At 42.1% G+C, this 23014-nt stretch overlaps 1 protein-coding gene across 2 annotated transcripts in view; it reads right to left on the reverse strand.

Moving 5' to 3' along the window:
• Positions 1-23014, reverse strand: part of MALT1 (MALT1 paracaspase) — a 57064-nt gene that overhangs the window by 19149 nt on the left and 14901 nt on the right. The window contains exons 3-9 of one of the 2 annotated variants that reach the window (XM_058677073.1): positions 18331-18452; positions 15030-15189; positions 13452-13630; positions 12712-12808; positions 8389-8421; positions 5161-5187; positions 3565-3597 (exon numbers count right to left, since the gene is read on the reverse strand). In XM_058677073.1, the coding sequence (XP_058533056.1) occupies positions 3565-3597; positions 5161-5187; positions 8389-8421; positions 12712-12808; positions 13452-13630; positions 15030-15189; positions 18331-18452 (651 nt within the window). The remainder of the gene's footprint in view (positions 1-3564; positions 3598-5160; positions 5188-8388; positions 8422-12711; positions 12809-13451; positions 13631-15029; positions 15190-18330; positions 18453-23014) is intronic. The other variant, XM_058677074.1, reaches the window with a different exon arrangement.

The raw sequence follows: 23014 nt of genomic DNA on the forward strand, positions 1-23014 counted from the left end.
ATCAACTTAAAGAATGAATCTAAAAAGCAGAAAGATCCATTTTGTGGAATGCCTCAATAATTTTATGTTGTGCTGCCTCTATTCTGTTTACACTTTCAGAGAGTTCTAGAAAATTGCTTACTTTAAAAAAATGATTTATTTTAAATAAATTTTATTTACACACACACACACACACACACACACACACACACACACACAGAGGGAGAGAGACAGAGATAGAGATTTTCCATCTACTGGTTTACTCCCCAAATGGCCACAAAGATCAGGGCTGGGCCTGGCTCTTTGAGACCAAGAGCCAGGAATTTCATCCGGACACATTTCTTTTCCAGACACATTACTAGGGAGCTAGCTCAGAAGAGGAGAGCCAAAACTCAGGTATCTCATACAGGGTGCTGGCATTGCAAGCAGCAGCTTAACCCGCTGTAACAAAATTCGGGCTCCCCAAATCAGATATTTTTATGAACACATGTTTCAGATAAAAATGAATAGATATAAGCCACAGTTTAAACTCAGTAAAGGTAATTTCAAGTCCTACTCAAATGACAATCTTTTAGTGAAAAGAAAAGGACACTTATCAAGAGTATTACTTAATAGATACAGAAAGTTAGAAAAAAAAAACTGCCCTGACTTCTACAATTCCATGAAAAAGTTATGAATATTCAGGATGGATTTCATTCTTTAATTAACTTAATATCACTTGAATTTCTTCTTTTTAAATGCTTTTTCTTAAATAAACTAGTATTGTTACAGTAAAAAAAACACTATAATAATACCATTAGCTAGCTTATCCAGAGGGAGAAAATGCCCAGAACATGCTCCTGTGAGTTCATCAACTCTAGCAGAATTTAGAGCCAATCATATCACAGTGACAGACTTAGTTCTTTCTTCTTTTTTATCTTTTTTAAAGATTTATTTATTTTTATTGGAAAGGCAGATATACAGAGAGGAGAGACAGAGAGCTTCTTTCAGGTCTCTCACACAGGTGCAGGGTCCCAAAGCTTTGGGCAGTCCTCGACTGCTTTCCCAGTCCACAAGCAGGGAGCTGGATGGAAGTGGGGCAGTCGAGATTAGAACCGGCACTCTTATGGGATCCTGGTGCATTCAAGGCGAGGACTTTAGCTGCTATGCTATCACACTGGGCCCAACATTGTGTCTTTAAACGTACATACTAATAACTGCCATATTCTCCTAAAAACTTCTCTAATGATAATTTTAGATGATTTATTTTTTTATTGCAAAGTCAGATATATATATATATAAGGAGAGACAGAGAGGAAGATCCTCTGTCCAATGATTCACTCCCCTGGTGGCTGCAACGGCAGGAGTTGAGCCAATCTGAAGCCAGGAGCCAGGAACCTCTTCCTGGTCCCCCACACAGGTGCAGGGTCTCAAGGTTTTGGGCAGTCCTCTACTGCTTTCCTAGGCCACAAGCAGGGAGCTGGATGGGAAGTGGGGCTGCGGGGATTAGAACCAGCGCCCATATAGGATCCTGGCAAGTGCAAGGCAAGGACTTCAGCTGCCAGGCTACTGTACCAGGCCCTCTAATGCTAATTTTTAGTAGCTAGTTCCTAAGAGGTGTTATCACATTTTCTTGAATTTAATGGTTAATAAAATGAGAAGTAATTAAATCTTACCTTGCCCCATCCACTTATTAAAGAGTTCCTGGACAACAGGTAGACTGGGCTGGACTTAGGACAGGGGCACAGATGCAGTGGTCGAAGCAAGAGGTGAAAAGGCTTGTCCAGGAAACCAGTTTCCAGGAAGGGAAATAGAGTCAGACTTGAGACAGAGCAGGGACAGGAACAGTAAAGTCTGACTTCAGGGGGACAAAAGTAAAGAATACAGAAAAATGTCAAAATAGCCACTTTAAAAGCAATTTATAGTAGTTTTTCAACTGATGAAATAGGCAGATGTTTTCCACAGACTTTACTGTAAGACCTCATACAACTTCTTGAACATGAGCCATTTATTGGAAAAGGAAGCAAAAATGCCAGTAGGCTAAGCAAAAGAGTGATGAAACCACCTCACAAGTGATCACAGATATCTTCCAAAGCTTAAATGCACTGCCTTCTTCAAAAACGAATGCAGTGCAATATCATTAATTCGATGTCTAATAACTGTTTTCTTATTTGTCAGGGAGAGATGGAGGACAGGGAGGGAAGAATGTGCACTGCCATCTTCTGATTCACTGGTCTGATGCCTGCAATGGCCAAGGCTCTGTGGGGTTGGAGCTGGGGTCTAGAAGCACAATCCATGTCTTCATGTGGTGGCAGAGCCAGTGATGTGAGTCATCACCACCACTGTCAGGAAGCTGAGGTGTGAGTTGAGAACAGAACCTAGGTGCTCAAATGTGATGCGTGGGTGTCTGAACTGCTAGGCCAAACAACAGCTGCTTCCTTTCTAAAAATTCCAATCATGGTGTTATCCAAAATGAGTTAATACTCATAAGCACCCATAAAAGGACCTAGAGGTATTTATGAAATAGAAATCTTTAAAAAATTATTAGACAGGAGTTTCCGCTGGGTCTCTCAGGTGGGTGCAGAGCCGTGCTCCGCTGCTTTCCCAGGTGTATTAGCGGGGGCTGGACTGGAAGTGAAGCAGCCAGCTTAACCCACTATGCTGCAATGCTGACCCCTGAATTAAATCCTTCAGTGCTTCTCATGTCCAAGTTCTCAGCTGAGCATATAAGGACATTCATATTATAGCCCATGCCTACCTTTCCCACTGGTCCCCAATGAGCCCTGGTTCCCATGCAGTTAATCCCACACCTTAGATATTTATTTTTTCTCCAAGGCATTCTTTAGAGCCAGCTATGCAGTATATTTTATCTTAAAGCCTTTTCTCTTCCCACTAGAGAAGACAAGGCAGCCAGTTGTGAAGTTTCTTGATTCCTCTACAACATCTACCTAACCTGCATCTCCACTAGGTGACACTGATTTTTTTCTTTCTAGCTGCTTGGAGTAGAGAGGTTCTTTTTGTTCACATATTTACATATTGCCAGAAACTTAGAAATCACTCTACAAAAGATGACCTGATCCCAGACACAGAATCTGTAACCATTTTTAAATTTAAATTTTTTACTTTTTTGGTTATTTTCTTCTATTTGAAAGGCAAAACAGAGAGAGACGGAGATCTTCCATTCACTGGTTCACTCTCCAAGTGCCCACAGCACCCCAGGGCCCAGTGAGAGGAAAGGCAGGAGCCTGGGCCACCATGGAGCTCTGCCACACAGGGGTTAGTCAGAGCCCACAACCTTCGAGACTTCCTCTGCTGGCTCCCCAGTCCATTAGTACACAGCTACCCAGGAAGCGAAGCTGCCATGATTCAAAGCAGTACACCAGCAAGAGACAGGGACGTCATGTAGCAGTGGCTTAACTCGCTATACTAGCATTTCTGCCCCTGTAATCGCTTATAAGCTTCCTCCTCTGATTTCTTGTATAAATACCAATTATAAAGCATTTAGTTCTAATGTTATTCAAGTCTCTATAAAAATAATCAAATTAAAATATGTTAAATCCCCTAATCACCTTTATAAAACGGAATACTTTAAAGCTGTATACTCACCCAAAGTTTGGTCAGTGTTCTGATCTTTATTATCTAAAGATAAAGAGGAAAAACATGTGTTTTTATCCACGATACGAGCATTTTTAGAGTAAAAGATATGTGGAAAGCAAGGGGCAAGGACATCAGCAGCATCACTAACACTTTACAATTGGAAGATATGCTGAGTCGTGAAAAACACATACGATTACATGGTTGGCCTGAACTGGAATCCAGCAGAGAATACTCTAGGTAACTGATCACCACAGTGAGATGGTCCTCACCACGGTAGATGCTAACGGTGACCGGAGACAGTAGCGCTGCTGGCAACAGCAAGCAACAGCAGTGTTTGCTCGCATTTCCTGCAGCTTTGACTCGGCCCTGTGCTACGTGCTGCACATCACAGATTCAGTCTCACCTCACTAATGTTATTACACAGAGGCAGAGGGAGTCTTGTCCTAGGCTCTGCGTGGTTCCCATCAACTGTACGTAAAATGAAGTTCCCTTCAGCCCTCGGCATCACTCAGGAGACACAGGGAAAGACGTAGTTCAATCAGTCATGCATCTCCTATGTGGAAGGCCGCTTGGTTTGTACTTTCAGTAAAATAGAGGACGATGAGGCCTATAAAAAGCTTTTCATGCACATCATCCCTACACTTACGTTTTTGGCTTTTCTGAATCTTAGGGAGTAAGAAAATGAAGGGGACAGGAAAATTTCAGAAGCAAAGAACTTTTGTTGGCAAGTGTTTCTGAAGAAGGGCAAAATATAACAAACTGAGAAAAGGGGGACTCCAATCAGACCAACAGAAATAATTACAAGGATGATGTTTTACATTTGAGAATAACATAGCAAGACTGGTGTTAGTGCGTTTCTGCTTTTTTCTGAACTGCTTATACACAATTAGCACAGTCCACACAGCCTGACACTGATAGGTGTCTACTACCAAGAGTGAAATGAAGCTGACAAGTCACAGGGTTAAAATAATGAGAAATGACACGTGGAGAAGTAACAGGGCTTTCTTCACATACTAAATACCGTAACTGCCTTCTTCATTCACTTTTACGAGATCTATTTCCAGACACTCATATGGGCTCCGTTACTGTGTCTAGAACACCTGCAGCCTAAGCCAATGCCCTCTCTATGTGGTCCTCACCACTGACAGGCAGTTTGAGCCAGAGGCTTTCCCTTTCCCTTCATCCTGTCAGAAATCTGTTCTGTTTAACAGAGGCCTAGGGCCTTCTGCGTGTTCCAGCATGACTGAAGAATGAGGACAATGATCCCAATTCAGAAATGTCACTCCCTTCCCATTCTAACTCAGCTTCCATTCACACTACAGACCACATACTTCCCCCAGTGACTTTTCTTTTTATGAGATACGGTGCAATGCACAATGATAAAAAAATACGCTAATATTTTACCCTGCTTCAAATTCTTATTTTTTATCCTTATAATCTAATATTTTTAATGTTTCAGTTGTGGGAAACTATATTTCATGTATGTAGTAATTTAAAACTTGTGTTGTTTTAATATAGAAAAAAGTTAATAACATAACTACAGCAAAATACTACCTTTAATTCAACAACTTAAAAAAACCTTGATTTTATGTTTGGATTACTCACCAGGATGCCCAAGATTATTTAATTCATCTAAAATGAAATGAAAGAACATAGATTAACTTTAATAGTCAGTTTAGCACAAAGAATAAAATCAATTAAAGAAGCCATTTTTGAATTATTGTTATATTTCATCAGTGTAGAACTTTTCAAATTAAATGAAGAAGCCATGCCACGCAAAGACTGAATAGGAAAGAATAATATTGTGGTTATCAATCAGTTATCAATCAGAGTTCAATAAGAGAAAGTTAAATAGTTAGTTTTTGCTTGTTTTTTAATTTCACCTATTCTGGCAATTGGGAGAAGTGCAGCCAGGAGATGGAGCTATCTGTTGCCTCAACACTACCAAATGGTGATTCATAAAAAGTTAATTCAATTTCAAGACATTCATCCTTCAGATTTACAGAACTTTTCAGAGGTCTGTGCAGAGCATGCCCACACACTCCATGCTCCAGTTTCCCTACTACCAACACCCCATACCTTAGCCTATTTGCCACAGTTAATGAACCTTGAGGTGCTTTTCTGTTCTGGGACTTTGTCTGGGAAACCATGTCACATTCCCTGCTGACTCCTCTCAGCTGACTGCTGCCTGGACATTTCCTGAGTTTGATGACCTTGATGGTAAGTGATGAGGTTTCTTTAGGATGTCTTAAAGAGGGACTTGTCTCGTGCCTTTCTCACAATTAGATTCATGCTTTCTCAGGGTACAATATGTCTTGGGAGGTACAGTGACTTCAGAATTAATCTGTACCCACTTGTGTGACATCTTAGCATAGATAAAGGGAAGGCAAAACAACCTAACAAATACCACCTATTATAACCACCTATTTCTTTACAACATTTATGAGAATGAAAATGAACATCAACAACAAGTAACAAATTTCACACTATTGACAAGATGTTCTATAGGACTTTATCCTTACATTTGACATAAAATCAGCTGGAGTGGTGCCAGTCAGTACACAGGGAACACAGAACTCTGTTTGTCTCTGTCTTACTGGCCAGACTCCTTCGCAGCTACCGAGGGAGCAGCCCCTCACTCCTTGTCTCCCTTCACTGAGGGTGCTCCATACTTCCGTAGTAAAGTTCTGTTCTTTTCTCACATTCTATATTCCTTCTTGGGGTCTCTTTTCTTTGGACTTTTAAAAAAATTTGTATATGTGTATGCCCTATTACAGACATTATACAGAATAGCCTCACTGCCCTAAGAAAATTCCCAGAGCTTTACTTATACAACTAAATTGTAATTTGTCCTGATCAAGTTAAAATATATCAAATGAGGATTTAATTCTCTACAGGTCAAAAGTTCTATAATGCAGGACACTGTTCAAAGTATGTAGCAATTACCTACAAAATGTTTGGACCTTGTAGCTTTTTTTTTTTTTGAAGAAATACTAAATCTAAGTTATTGTGGCTGTTCTAACTCATACCAGTTATTGACCTCGTTTCATGGTTTCTCAATTATAGAAGTGTATAGTGATGGAGTTCTGGGGTCTATCATATACAAATGTGGGGGTATAAAGGAACATGCATCCCTGCTTCCACATGAAAGATGGATTCCCAATGAAACTGTTGGACATGTGTAGACAATGGGATGCTGGACTGTCTGACATTGTACTAACAATGTCGGGGCACAGTTAAATAAGAGACTGATAGAATTATGATTCCTTATGAAGGACTACACCATTGTAGTCAAGTGTGGAAAATCTGTCGGGGAGTGGCAGCCTGGGAATCCCAGCCTATACAAAATTGTACCACATAATTCAAAGTTCAAAATAAAAATATGTTAAAAAAAAGAAAAAATACTAAATCTAATTCTTCCATCTGAAATTCTGGAGCAACTTCACAGCTGGATTTTCATTTCCACTTTTTTTTTTAGTATCCAACACCATTTTTATTAATACTTTTATTGCCATATAATATTTTCACATCTTATTGTACAATTTTTGGGTAGAGATATTTGAAAATCATTACTTCACAGTGTTGATGATACCGCAAAACTATGAAGGTCTGCAGGTACAGAAGCAGCATGTTAGCGTGATGATTTACACTTGTCACTGTTACATGTGTCACATGTGTCACACACGTTAGCTTAGAGTCATTCTTAGAGGTCTGCAATGCTATAAGTTTTAAAAACCATGCAATTACTGCTAGACAAAAAAAAAAAACAAAAACCATGCAATTAGGCAAAAAAGAAATGAGAACAAGAAGAGTGAGTAGAATTTCTTCACAGTTTCTCTCATGTAGTTAACAAACCATGGGTTTAAAATTCAGTACCTATGAAACTGTGTCACATAATATAATGTAATTAATGAATAAATTAAAAACAATAAAAAAATTCCCTGTTTTGAGAAAACTCTTTTTTACAACCAAGTTCTCAGTATGAAAATAGCAATTACAGGACTTTCAAAGTGATGCCATAGAAATGAAGGACAGCAAAACAAAGAAATATAAGAACTAACACTATTTTCTTATGTACACAAGGAGAGCCCAGGGTTATTTAGAAGAGGCAGAAATTGAAAAAATACTTTTCTATTCACCAACCTGATTATTCAAATTAATGTGACATCACACCAAGAGAAGGTGATTTATGCTTTAAAATTTATTCATAGAAATTTAAGTATACTGTCTGGATTAATTAAACTAGAAATGTATGTTGAAATAGATTTTTAATTTTTTTAAATGTAAAGTTGACATGGCAGATTCATCATTTATAAAATTTGCATCAACTTTAGGTTAAAACAATATATTATTAAATATAATTAGAAATACTGATAAACACAGTTAAAACAATAAATCTCCTGTCCCCAAGCTTTTACAGAAATTGTATCAGCATTTGAGAAGCCACTTATCATGGCTAACGGATAGATAAAATAATCCAAATAACCCTGACAGTATAGTCATCCACTTTTTAAAATAAATCTTATAAAGATAAAAGTTAATATAAGTGAACTGCAAAAGTTTGCTCTTCAAAAATCATGCAGGAGCTTTGAACAGGCAACAGAAAATCAAATGAGTCAATACCAACTTGATTAGTTACTGTGACAGACTGTCAGTTCAGTACTGCCCAGGGCAATTTATACAGCTTCAAAGACCAAGAAATACTATTCATCAAGAGAAAGAATTTCTTGGAGTATTTTTTCATCACTGCACTCAGTAAACTAGAACCCTCCACCAATCCCGAGAGGAACCAGCATGCAGAAGATCTGGTTTCAAACCAAAGAATTACACTACCTTCAGTGCACTCCACTGCCTCATTTGTTGTTCCTTGTTTCAGAGAAAACAAATTTGAATACATTGTAATTCATGAGCTTAGGGTATCAAGCAGATAAATGCCATAGGAATACATTGAAAAGCTAACATGTATACAACATCTCCTATTATTAATAACATACTATAAATATAACTATCTTAAATGGAATAAATGCCCAAATTACGCAGTTAGTAATATAGACTGTTGATTAATGAGCATCCTATACTTTGTATGCTTGTGAATAAAAAAAAAATTGTTACCCCAGCTGTAGACACCTGCCTAGGATACCTTGTACCTTCCTAGGCAAGTGTTCCACTGCTGGGAGAAGAGCAGCCAGCAGCTGGTGGGCATTCTGGGCTTGGTTAATGCCAAATCTCTGTTAACTACACCAGTGTGCCAGCATAGTTGTCTATTTTTTTTAAGACATGTGGCAGGGGGCCAGCCAGGCGCACTGGAAGATGACCTTGGGGCCCATGCTGGCATGGCACCAGAGAAGCAGGGGGACTGTGGATTGCCAGGGGAGGGTGGTTTGGGGATGTGTTGGAGTGAGGGTGACTGAGGGAGTGCTTCACAGGTGTGGAATGACTTCAGGACGCTTCCACAGACTGGACCATGACACTCACAGGCAAATGAGTGATTTAGAGGTGATTTAGAGGGGGAAAACCAGAGGGCATGTCTGTATCAAACCAATGCACCTGCCCACATGGGAGACCTGGGATGGGTTAAGTGGCATTGTCTGCCACCTACCACTGCACAAGAAAGCTAGGGCTGAGGAACCTGCCTGCCAGGGCTAGGGCACGGAACCTGACAGTGATTGTCAGGGCAGGAGACAGGCCATACAAAGCTGGGGCATGACACCAACCAGCACATGAGGGAACCAGGTCTGGGAGCAGATTCCGTAGAAGACATGTGGGCTCACTCCTGCAGGTTTGCAATACCCACTAGTTTGTGTGAGCACTGGGGGTAGTGATGGGTCGAACTAGGCCATGACCACAGAGCTCATCAACAAATTGTGGGACCTGGGGTTGGCAGCAGGTCAGGATGGCTCAGACTGCAGCACCCTTGGGTATATCCAAGAACAGGGTCAAGGGGTGGGCTGGGCCACAGCACCTGCCAGCACATGCAAAGGTTGGGATTGAGGGTGGACTATGCTGGGCAGGGCCCTACCACCCGCCAGCACCCATGAGATCTTGGTCTGGGAGTGGGCTTGTAAGGGAACTTGGGGAACTCTTCTGTTAGATAGCAGCTCCTACTGGTGAGCACTAGACCCAAGGCTGTGGGCAGCTCAGGCCAAGCTGGACCAAAGTGGCTGTTGGCACATATGTGGGCTGCATATAGGGGCAGGCTTGGCTGAGCCAGTCCTCAGCATCCACTGGTAGATGTGAGAGCCAGGAAAGGGTACAGGCTGGGCTGGGTTGGCTGCAATACCCGCCAGTTCACATGTGGGCCAGAACTGGGTGTTGGCCAGGCTGGGCTAGGCTGTAGTATCCATCAGCATGAGCCAGGTTGCAGCACCCCCTGGCATGCAAAAGATCCAACGCTGAGGGTGAACCTCGCAGGGGAACTTCAGGAATTCTCCTGCTAGGCCACTGCTCCCACTGAGAGCAGTGACAGCTGGAACTGGGGGACTGGGCTGGCATGGTTGCAACACCTTTGGGCTGTAGCTCCCTCTGCTAGCATGAGCATGCACCAGGCTGGACAAGGAGACAGGACCCATTAGCATATGTGTGTGCTGCGGTCTGGGGGTTGGGCTGAGCTAAGCCACAGCACCTGTGGGTATTTCCAAGAGCCAGATGGGATGTGGGACAGGCCAGACTAGATTGCTACACATGCCAGCATATGCAGAAACTGGGGCTGGGGGTTCCTAAGGGGTTGCTCTGATTAGGTTGCAGTTCCTGCTGGTGTGCATAAGGTCCAGGTTTGTGGCAAGCTGGGTTGGATTAGGCTGCAACAAAACCTGTCAGTTTGCATGGGAGATGGGTTGGGGCAGAACTGACCAGGCAACTGCATTCACCAGCGTGTGCAGGGGCTGATGCAGGTGATGCTCTGAACTGTACTAGCTGGCACACACAAACAAGATCTGAGGTCACCTCAGGCGAGGTTTTTTGGGGGTCTCCCTGACTGGACAGATGAACTCAAACTCTGGCCACAGAGAAAAAATCACAAGATATGTGGTCTGACCTCGCAATGTGTGTATTGGGACTGGGCTTCCTCAGTTGCTGATGCCTGTGTAGGGGACAGCATGCCCAGCTGTACATGAGGGACATGACAGGCACCTCATTTAGACTGGCAGAGTATGTCAAGTGCCTTGTCAGTGGACTGAAAACAGAACAGGCTGGACAACTCTCCTGCTCAAGCTTTGCAGCGAATATCTGTGTGAATGAATGGACTTGGCCGAACAATGGGCACTGGAGGATTTTCTCAACCCTGGAGCAGCAAAACCAACAGAGCCTCAGAACTATCAAAACCACTCAAGTAACACCCTCAGAGCATTCTTTCCCACACAGGAGACTAAGATGACATCAAATCACTGTCCTGGGTGCTGATGTGGTTTAGCAGCAAGGAACGGCCCCTCCCTTATCCCCTCAATGCAAATACAGGAAAAAAGTTGGAAATATTTGTCCCACTCTCCTTCCTTAATGCCTCAACTCTCCCCACCCTAATCTGTGGCCCACATGGGTGCATTTCCTTCTCAACTATGAGAACATTAAAAATAAAATAAAAGTAAAAAAAAATGTTGGGGCAAGCACGATGGTGTATTAGGCTAATTAATCCTCTGCCTGCAACACTGGCATTCCATATGGGTGTTGGTTCGTGTCCTGGCTGTTCCACTTCTGATCCACTTCTGATCCATCTCCCTGCTTATGCCCTGGGAAAGCAGTGAAGGATGGTTCAAGTCCTTGGGCCCCTATATCCACATGGGAGACCTAGAAGAGGGGAGGGGAAGAACCCTGTCTCTACTCTCTGTAAAACATGCCTTTCAAATAAAAGTAAATAAATCTTTAAGAAACTGTTTATTAATTTGAGAGGCAGAGAGACAGAGAGAGCTCCCATTTCCTGGTTCATTCCCAAATACCCACAACAGCTGGGGCTGGGCCAAAGCAGCAGCCAGGATTCAGCAACTCAGTCCAGGTGTCTCACCTGCGTGGTGGGAATCCAGTTGTATGAGCCATCATTGTAGCCTCCCAGGGTCTGCATGGGCAGGAATTTGAAGTCAGCAGCCAGAGATGGGTACTGACCAGATATAGTCCCTCTGATAATGGCTGCAGGCATCTAACTTGGAAAGCCAAATGCCCACCCCTATAATTTTTTAAAAGAACTATTTATTCTTCTCATTGGTAAGGCAGTTTCACAGAGAGATGGAGACAGAGTGAAAGATCTTCCATCTGTTGGTTCACTCCCCAAACAGCTGCAATGGCTGGAGCTGAGCCAATCTGAAACCTGGAGGCAGGAGCTTTTTCCAGATCTCCCATAGCAGTGTAGTGTCCCAAGGATTTGGGGAACCCTCTGCTGCTTTTCCCGATATAGAGCAGGAAGCTGGACTGAAGTGGAGCAGACAGAACACTAACTGGTGCCCATATGAGATTCTGGTGCTTGCAGGTGAGGATTAGTTTGCTGAGCCACTGCACCAGCCTTGTGATCTTGGTTTTAAAAATGTGTTATTGGGTCTGGTGTGGTGGCCTAGTGGCTAAAGTCCTCGCCTTGAATGTACTGGGATACATATGGGCGCCGGTTCTAATCCTGGTGGCTCCACTTCCCATCCAGCTCCATGCTTGTGGCCTAGGAAAGCAGTAGAGGACTGCCCAAAGCCCTGGGACCCTGTACCCATGTGGGAAACCTGGAAGAAGCTCCTGGCTCCTGGCTTCAGATTGGCTCAACTCCTGTCGTTGCGGTCACTTGCAGAATAAATCAATGTCTCTCTGTCTCTCCTTCTCTCTGTATATCTGACTTTGCAATAAAAATAAATCTTTAAAAAATGTGTTATTAAAAAATCTTTTAATCAAAGCAGGTTTTTTGTTTTTAAATCTTTAAAGAATACATTTTTGCTGTGTTTAAACAATAAAATTAAAAAAGCAACTAAAATGACATAAATAAGATACTCCAGTTTTTTTTCTTTTGATGTGAATCTAGATTATGAATTTAGTATGTACTCTCTCAAATTTCTATATAAACGTGTAATTTGATACTTAACATATAATTAAATGGTAATGGGAAAAAGCAGTAGAACTCCCTTTGCTTAGGCATTCTGTTTATAGGGCTTCTATCACATTCCACTTGTCAGAACAGTGAATAATATTGCTTACCGATGATGACTTCCGCCCTTCTGCTATCTTGACTGTCCCGTTCATTATACACGCGACACCAATAGGTTCCCTGATGCTCCAAGTCCACATAAGGCACCTGTATCAGTATTAGAACATATATATATTTTCTCTTCAACTTTAGTTTAAGCTGGCTTAAGAAAAAAAACCTACTTGACATTTCACATAGAAGTCCTTAGTAAATTCTAGTATTTTTGCAAATGTAAGTATTAATATGTAATGGCAGTGGACTTGAAGTAAAAACACTAGAAGCATTAAAACATCCCAACATACATAAGTTATTATTGCATTTTTGTTTGTTTTTAAGATTGATTTATTTGAAAGGATGAGTTACAGGTTGGGGTGGGAGACTGAGAGAAAGCTCTTCTAGCTGCTGGTTTACTCCCTAGACGGCCGCAGTGGCCGGACTGGGCCAGGCCAAAGCTGAGATCCAGGACCTGCATCAAGTCCCCTCTTGGGTGGCAGCGGCCCAGTTACTCAGGTCATCTTCTGCTGCCTTCTGAGACACGTTGACAGGGAGGTGGATCTGAAGTGGATCAGCCACTTCAATGGGTACCCATATGGGATGCCAGGGTCACAGGTGGTGGCTTAACCTATTGTACCACAACACTGGCCCCTTAAGTTTCAATATTCACTATAAATGTCAACTATGCCATCTGTTTTATATATACACATTTCCAAAGCCCTCTTCAACCCAGATACCTTAAAAATCAATTTCCTACCATGTAGAGCTTCTTTGTTTCATGTGTTAACGGTGATTCATTTTTGTACCACTGATAGTGAGGAATGGGGCTTCCCACAGCAAAACACTGCAGAACCAACGTGCTGCCTGGCAATAGCCTTTGGGATCTTGGCTCCACACAGATTTGCAGCGTGCACTCAGAGACGCCATCCACACTTCCTTAAATTAAAAGAAAAGGTAAATCTTCAGGATAAACATAAAACCAATTTTTCCCTGATAGTTTAAAAAAACCAGATGTGTCAAGCTAACATTTCATTTTTGATAATCTTTAATAACATTTCCCAAATTGTATTTCATGACATAATCAAAGGTTCTGTGGATAAGGCAGTGAGCTGTTGCAAACAAGTTTAGAAAATCATGTTCAACAAAGTTAAGCACATTCCATCAGTTTAGGATTTCCCGCAGTTTTCCAAGTGTCAATATGCTTAATGATTAAAGGAAAGAACACTGTTCAAGTTTGGCTGTGGAATCTTCTAACCCTTCAGTGACATGCAAGTGTTACATGCTGCACCTTTGTCCTCCGAAATAAGGAATTCTGATATCAGTACTGAATAAACACAAATGTGTTCACACTAGTATACCTTCCTAAGAAAGATATCAGAAACCGTTCATTAAACATGAATATTACTATTGTTTAAATTTTTTGAGGGTAGAGCACATCAATTTTTTCAAGCTTTATTTTATTTATTTGAAAGATCGAGTTAAAGAGAAGAAGAGACAGAGACAGAGAGAGAAAGAGAGAGAGAGAGAGAGAGATCTCTTGTATCCACTGATTCACTCCAGAAATGGCCACAATGACCCGAGCTGGGTCAGGTGGAAGCCAGGAACTTGGTGCTTCTTCCCAGTTTGCCATGGGGATATAGGGGCCGAAGCACTTGGACCATCATCTGCTGCTTCCCAGGCAAATTAGGAGGGAGTGAGATCAGAAGTGCAACAGCTGGGACTTTAACTGGCATTCATATAAGATGCCAGAGCCATAGTCAGAGGCTTAACTCGCTACGTCACAACACCAGCCACAAGAGGCTAAAAGGAGGCAAAGTCTGGAAGAGATCAGCAGGTATCCAGTGAGCAAAACATGTATTATCCAGGGCCTAGTGTCATAGCCTAGTGACTAAATTCTCGCTTTGCATACAGCGGGATCCCATATGGGCTCTGGTTCTAATCCTGACTGCTCCGTTTCCCATCCAGCTCCTTGCTTGTGGCCTGGGAAAGCAGTCAAAGATGGCCCAAAGCCTTGGGACCCTCACACACCTAGGAGACCCAGAAGAGTTTTCTCTCTGTATATCTGTCTTTCTAATAAAAAAAGATAAAATACAACCCCCCATCCTTTTATTTAAACAAAAAATATCCTACAGGATTTGTGCCCTGTGCACAAGTACAGAGAGAAAGACAAACATAGCACACGGGATCAAATCTTAACAAGTGGCAACAATGCAGAGGATGGATGAATTACTATGTGAGCTTTTGGTCCTGTTTCTGTTACTCTGGCATTATTTATAATCAAACAGCTAAAATAAGGTGGTCCCCATCCCAACCTTCAGCTTCCTTTATCACTTACTTTGGGAGCTTTCTGTTACTTCCGAGATATCACAAACATCCAGCTGTGACCACTGGCTGAATTCAAACGCGAAGCTATTATTAACTCGACAGACATAAAAGCCTGCATCTTTTACCTGCACTTTGTTAAAGATAAGTTCTGAGGCATTTCCATATGGAATCTGTAAAAGAATCATGTGCAGAATGTCAGTGAATGACCCATCAATATATGGGCATTTGGTGCACCGATCAATTGCCACGTGGGGTCCTTGCAACCCCTTTTGGTTTGCTTGCTCCTAAACTGTTCTCTCTCTGCTTCAGCATCATTTTCCCTTTCACTACAGCACTCTCAAATATATTCTAAGCCAACCAATCAACCAATCCTTTGACTCCCAAGTTTCTCTTGGCAATACCAAGAACTTGGCCATCCTTGTCTTCTGGGAATCCTTTGCATGTGAGACCCAGATACCATCCCCTTTTGGCTTTCTTCCTAACTCTGGCATATTCAGTCTTTACTGGTGCCTGTTTCACTGTATAACCCTTTTATTTGTATATCCATTTACCTATTTCTTTAAATTGGTAAGGCAGATTTACAGAGAGAAGGAGAGACAGAGAGGAAGATCTTCCGTCCATTGATTCATTCCCGAAGTGATCGCAACAACAGCTCAGCCAAACTGAAGCCAGGAGCCAGGAGCTTCTTCTAGGTTTCCCACATGGGTACAGGGTCCCAGGGCTTTGAGCAGTCCTCTACTGCTTTCCCAGGCCACAAGCATGGGGCTGGATGGGAAGTGGAGCAGATGGGACACAACTATCATTCATATGGGATCCTAGTGCATGCAAGGTAGGGATTAAGCCACTAAGCTGTCGTGGCAGGCCCATCACTACATAACTCTTAATGTTGTCTTTCCAGAGCTCCAAACTCGTAGACAATTTACCTGGATGTATGATGGGTATTTTATTTCTCTTTTCTTCTAACTATCATTTGAAAGACATATTTTGTTTATTTCAAAGGTATAAAATGACACACACAGAGAAAATCTTCCATCATCTGCTTTACTCTCCAGTAGCCACAACAATGGATCGGTTCAAAGTCAGGAGCCAGAAACTCTATCAGGGTCTCCCATCTCCCTGGGGCAGGGCAGGGGCTCCTCATTCACTGCCTTCTCAGGCACACTGGCAGAGAGCTGGGTGGAACTGTGGAAGTCAGAACTTGAACTAACACTCCGATGTGGGATGCTAGCTATATGGGATGCCTGTACTGTGGACAGCTTCATCCATAGCGAAGCTGTGCATTTCAGATTTAAGATGTCTGAAGCCTTACTCTAGATTTTTCCTCTTCAATCTATTCCTTTTCAGTCCTTAACACTTCAATACACACACTGCATTACCCAGTGGCCCTCTTCCTGCTCCCAATCTCTCTTCCAGCAAGTCTGTGTTTTACAAAAAAATCCCACTCATCATGCTGCTGCTCTTGCTTCAAACCATTTGTGGCTTCTCACTTTCTATCAGCACTGTGCTTGCTTCCCGGTGATGGTGATGCTAGCCTGCTCATTTCTACTTTCTCCCTGCTTGCCCTCGAGGACAAGGACCCTGTGTCTTACAGCTTCACAGTGCCTGAGAACACAGGCATCCAACAGGTGCTCAGCAAACACTGCTCTATCCTAAGATAGAACCAGGGACATCAGAGCGGGTTGGTAAAATATTAACAAAACTCAACTGGTTAGAGTTTAATATCCATCACAATTCTTCAGATTAAAGATGTTTGCTTATGGGGTCAGTGCAGTGGCTCAAAAGGCTAATCCTCTGCCTGCCAGCACCGGCATCCCAAATGGGCACCAGTTCATGTCCCAGCTGCTCCACTTCCCATCTAGCTCCCTGCTTACGGATTGGGAAAGCATTAGAGGATGGTCCAAAGCCTTGAGTTCTACCACTTGGGAAAACTGGAAGACGCTCTTGGCTTCAGATTGGCTCAGCTCCATCCATTAAGGCTTTTAGCGAAGTGAAGCAGTGGATGAAAATAAAAAAATAAATAAAAGATGCCTCCTCATTTTCTACTTTAATGGCTATTGCCAAACTGGATGTGTTTTACAAATTATATAGTTATCATCTATAGCAGGCTTTTCTTATTATTTTATCCTGAAAGACATTTATTTAAAGAAAAACATAAACCTTGAAAATGATAAAACAGTAAAATAATCTTTGATAATCATCTCTTATGTTCCAAGGCATATAAATAGCCTATCTATTTAATCCTCACATCTGTCATGACAGGAATTCATATGGGATGCTGGCAATGTGGGTTAAGCTGAGGTCTGCAGTGTCACAGTACTGGTCCCAAAAGGAGAGTGCTAACAAGCGTTCTGAAAACACCTGCTGGGTGTAGAAGAGACATGATCCTTCCACAAAATGAGTAAATGTCCCATGCTGCAAATCTAGACTTCAATTCAAAATGGCCTAAATCCTTTGATCTAATATGGTTAGGTATAACTGTTAAAATAACATTGCTTTAGCTTTCCATGTGGTCTTGAGAACTTCTTAAACTTTTAGGTAAGATATAACCTGTTATACAGATCTTGGCATAAATAAGTGAGAAAGTTCCAGTGAAGTTTCCTACTTGCTAACATTGTTGCTTAAGTAAATCCTATTTTGCACAATTTTTAGAGTCAAGAATTGGTCTCATTATGGCTTACATTTTATAGTAAGACAATCTCAGAATTATTTTGTCATCAAAATGATACTGAAAATGTCAATAATAACATAAAAATGTTACCTGACTTTGATTAATTTCCTAAGACCACATTTATGACAATGCTAATTTTCCATCACTTTTTGATCACAGTATATAAAAAGTTGGTTTTAGAAATCACACATCCATAAAAAGATAACACAGAAGGTATATGTTCCTATCCTGACCTGATATTCATCTGGAGTCATTCTTATTCAGCAGAAACACCAAAACCCATTAAAACAATCACCTCTTTAATGGCCAAGTGTGGTAGCCTAGCGGCTAACATCCTCACCTCGCAAGCACTGGGATCCCACATGGGCGCCAGTTCTAATCCAGACAGCCCTGCTTCCCGTCCAGCTCCCTTGTGGTGGCCTGGGAAAGCAGTAGAGGATGGCCCAAAGCCTTGGGACCCTGCATCCACGTGGGAGACTCAGAAGAAGTTCTCGGCTCCTGGCTTCTGGCTTCAGATTGACTCAGCTCTGGCTGTTGCAGTTACTTGCGGGAGTGAACCAGCGGACAGAAGATCTTTTTCTCTGTCTCTCCTTCTCTCTGTAAATCTGACTTTCCAACAAAAATAAAATCTTTAAAAAATTACCTCTTTATTCATTTTGAACCACTGATATTGTACAAAAGGATGTCCAGTTGCTCTGCAACACAGCTTCACCAACTGTCCCGCCAAGACTGCCTTGGATTCTGGGTTTACAGTGATCTTTATTCCTGGGGGAGAGGGGAAGGAAAACAGTTAAGTTAAAAAGGAGGTATTATCTTTGTTTATATAACTAAAGGTAAGAAAGTAGATATTTTAGAAATAACCTACAACTTGCATATTTATCTGTCATAAATCCCCAGTCACATCTCCCTCCCCGATGATTAGTTTGTGAGTCGCAGGCTGTGTAAAAGCAGCAGGTAAGAAAGTTACCTGCAGCAGATTTCATGTACTCTCTATTGCTAGGGAGAAAAATCATTTGCCATACTTATTCAATTTTTAAAAAGGATTTATTTTATTTTTATTTGAAAGAATTACACAGAGAGTAAAGACTGAGAGAAAGGTCTTCTATCTGCTGAGTCATTCCCCAAATGGTTGCCAAGGCCAGAGCTGAGCTGATCTGAAGACAAGAGCCAGCAACGTCTTCTGGGTATACCACATGGGTACAGGGGCCAGAGGACTTGAGCCATCCACCACTGCTTTTTCTAGCCACAAGCAGGGAATTGGGACACAAATTGGTGCTCATATGCTATGCTGGCGCCCTATTTCTTCAACTCTTAGAAACTTTTATCCAATGTTCTAATTTGGATTTGAGGAGTAGCATATATCTTATAAAATAATCCCCACCAAGCCGTGGATATAGCCTAGTTGTCAATGCTAGCTCATGCTAGTACTTAGTCATACACACTCACCCAGACAGTGTGGTCTGAATGTGACTGCCCAGATTCACACACTGGAAACTCAATCCTCAGTTTCATGGTATTGGGAGAGGGGGTCTAATGGAGATGTGCAGGGTTGTGAGTTAACACTGCTCTCTGTTTTGCCAAGTAAAGACATATCATTTGCCCTGCTTGCCCTTCTGCCTTGCACCGTGTGAGCACATTCTAATTTTGGATTTTCAATTTTTTTCCTTTATAAATCACCCAATTTGTGATGTTTTGTTACAGCAGTATGAAATGAACCAGGACAATGCCACTGAAAATGTCTTCAAAAGATTACACAATGACTTAGCATTGAAAGCAGAAAGGTGTAGCTAGAGCAGCAGGATATGAATTTCATACTTATGATGCAGGCATTTCTCATTTAAGGAATGACTACCAGTGTCAAAACTGGGAAAAGTTTTTGATGGAAAGTTTGGAAGAAGATTCTAGAATCAATAGTGGGACTTCCACTCTCCCATCATGCACCCTGGGGAAGCACACTGCCAAGTCATGACAGCCAGGCAGCCATGTGGAGGGACCCATGTGGTAAGGAAATAAAAGCAGGCCTCCTGCCAACGGTGGGTGCGAAAGCTTGACCTCCTGACAGCAGCCACATTGTGACATGCTGAGGAAGCAGAGTTCCCAATCCCAAACAGCTTTCAGATGACTACGCCCCAACCAACAGCTTAATTGCCATTTCATGAGACCCTTAATTAGAACTACCCAACTAAGCTACCACTGGATCCCTTTCTCAGAACCCTCAAAAAAAAAATGGTTGTTTCCAGTTTTTGGCATTGGGGTAATCTATTACAGAGTGACAGATGACCACAAAGAGAAAAAGAAAAAAAAAAGAAAAAGTACATTTCACATTTGCTGAAGTCTATAATACTCGGGCTAGCTGGCTTTCAGAGAAGAAGAAAAGGTTGTTAAAACTTCTGCACTGGGCAGAACTTAATCCTCAACTTAATCCTCACCTCCAAGGGCCAGTTCGTGTCCACCTGCCCTGCTTCCCATCCAGCTCCAAGCTTGTGACCTGGAAAAGTAGTGGAGGATGGCCCAAAGCCTTAGGACCCTGCACACACATGGGAGAGCCAGAGCAGCTCCTGGGTCCTGGTTTCTGTCTGGCATAGCTCCGGCCACTGCAGTCGTGTCCATTTGCGGAGTGAAGCAGCAGATGGAAGATCTTTCTGTTTCTCCCTCTCTCTGTAAATTTGCCTTTCCAATAACAATAAATAAATCTTTAAAACAAATCAGGACCAGCACTGAGGTAGAGCACATACAGTCATTTGGGGAGTTAGCTAGTGAACAGAAGATCTTTCTCTCTGTAACTCTGCCTTTTAAATAAATAAACAAACCTTTAGAGAGAGAGAGAAAAAAAAAACCTTCTTTACCTACTTTTATTTTCTTTCCCATCTATCTTGAATGTGATTTCATAATAGTGCCTTTTTCCTCTACAATTCACTTACCCAAAGGAAAAAACAATAAATTGAGAAAATGGATAAATAATTCAATAATCTTTATGTATTACAGGTATTAAGGTTTCTTATGGAAAAAGTATGTAATGTGAAATACATATGTGAAATTCAAATAAGAAAGATACCAGATAAAAGCAGCATCAAAATCAGGAAACATTAAGCATGTGTTTGGTATAGTTGAGGTCTAGAGAAATCCTAGAAAACCTTTAGCAAACACAGAGCTTCGAAGAAAAAAAAAAAAGAAGAATTTTACACTTGCCAAGGGAAAGGTTTTAAATTCATCCATTATCCTTTGTGCTGAGGCCAAGTGAGCTCAGCATGGATGAAGTTCAGAATTTTTATGAGTTCTGCAATGGAAACGGGATGAGAAGCACAGCTCAAGCCAAAAAACCCTCAGCACTATGTATTAATGTCCCAACTGTTGCATTCATCTGCCAAGCCAGCCTTAGAACATAAATTTAATATAGAGAATCTGATTTTCCAAGTTTAGGTGCAAGAAGAGAAAAATAATGACAACAATAACAAGATGGAACAAGCAAAGGCCTAAAAGACATAGGAGTTTGGCCAAATTGGCTTTAAATTAGGAAGCATTAGAGTGAACTCAAAATGAACTCATTCCTGATCTCCCTTGATTTTCTGTAAACCTGGGAGAATCTGATTGGGTGTGATAGAAATGAGGATTGCACCTTCAGAGTACACACACACACACATCTAAACCATTATACATGATACTCAGCAACAGAACAAAACGTAAAACCTTGCTGGAATTATATAAAAGACAAAATTAGGATGACCCTTGATTTGACAAAAAGATTCCTCAGGGATACCCTAGGAGTAGTTATTACAAACAGCTTCTCCAGGAATGGATCTACTGCATCTACTAACCTACATCTACTTCCAGAGGCAGTAGACTCACAATCCAGTTTTTGTTTTGCTTTATTTTTCCACCAACTTTCATCTAATTCTTTTCTTTAAAGTTATTCTGGGGGCCTGGTGTAATGGCTCAATTGGTTAATCCTCCCTTCAAGAACCATTTGGGCACTGGTTCGTGTCCTGGCTGCTCCCACTTCCCATCCTGCTCCTTGCTTGTGGCCTGGGAAGGCAGTGGAGAATGGGGCGGATCTTGGGGCCCTGCACCCATGTGGGAGACCTGGAGGAGGTTTCTGGTTCCTGGCTTTGGACTGGCTCAGCTCTTGCCGTTTTGGCCATTTAGGGAGTGAACCAGCAGATGGAATATCTTTCTCTGTCTTAATCCTTCTTTCTGTGAATCTGCCTTCCAAACAAAATACATAAACAAATATGTTTATTTGGAAATTTTCTAAATATCACTGAAAATTACTTATGAGCTTGCCCACAGCATACTGGAATATATGGGAGGAGGTCACTTCAAAAGTTCATGGGAAAATGGGATTTAGATGTGGTGTTCGGATCAAAGTACCTGGGTCCAGGTCCCTATTATGGTTCTGATCCAGCCTCCTGTCAGTGTAGACCCTCGGAAGCATGGGTTAATAGTTAGGTCCTTAGGGGGGCACCTCAGTGGTCTCAGTTCCCAGCTCCTGACTGGCCTCACCCAGTCCTGCCTTGTTACATACACTTAGGAAGTGAACCAGAGAATGGGAGATCCCTGTCCCTCGGCCTTTCAGAAAAAAAAAAAAAATCCAGTTGTCAACACTGGAAGCCTTGATATTTTGTCTTGAAACTTTCAAGCTTGAATAAAAAGAATACCAGTCTAAGAAGAATCATTACAGCGTCTGGCATGGTGGTTCAACTGGCTAATCCTCTGCTTGTAGCACCAGCATTCCATATGGGCGCCAGTACTAGCCCCAGCTGTTCCATTTCTCATTCCGCTCCCAGCTTACGGCCTAGGAAGGCAGCAGAAAATGGCTCAGATCCTTTGTACCCTGCACACACGTGGGAAACCCAAAAGAACCTCCTGGCTCCTGGCTTCAGATAGGCTCAACTGCAGCCTTTGTGGCCACTTGGGGAGTGAACCAGAAGATGGAAGATCTATCTCTGTTTCTCCTTCTCTCTGTAAAATCTGCCTTTTCTTTCTTTTTGTTTTTTTTTTTTAAGATTTATTTATTTTATTACAAAGTCAGATATACAGAGAGTAGGACAGACAGAGAGGAAGATCTTCCGTCCAATGATTCACTCCCCAAGTGACTGCAACAGCTAGTGCTGTGCTGATCTGAAGCCAAGAGCCAGGAACCTCTTCCAGGTCTCCCACGCGGGTGCAGGGTCCCAAGGCTTTGGGCCATTCTCGACTGCTTTCCCAGGTCGCAAGCAGGGAGCTGGATGGGAAGTAGAGCTGCCGGGATTAGAACTGGCGCCCACATAGGATCCCGGTGCGTTAAGGGTGAGGACTTTAGCCGCTAGGCCATGCTGCCGGGCCCCAAA

The sequence above is a fragment of the Ochotona princeps genome, chromosome 18 (assembly GCF_030435755.1).
Source record: "Ochotona princeps isolate mOchPri1 chromosome 18, mOchPri1.hap1, whole genome shotgun sequence".
Classification (NCBI taxonomy): domain Eukaryota; kingdom Metazoa; phylum Chordata; class Mammalia; order Lagomorpha; family Ochotonidae; genus Ochotona; species Ochotona princeps.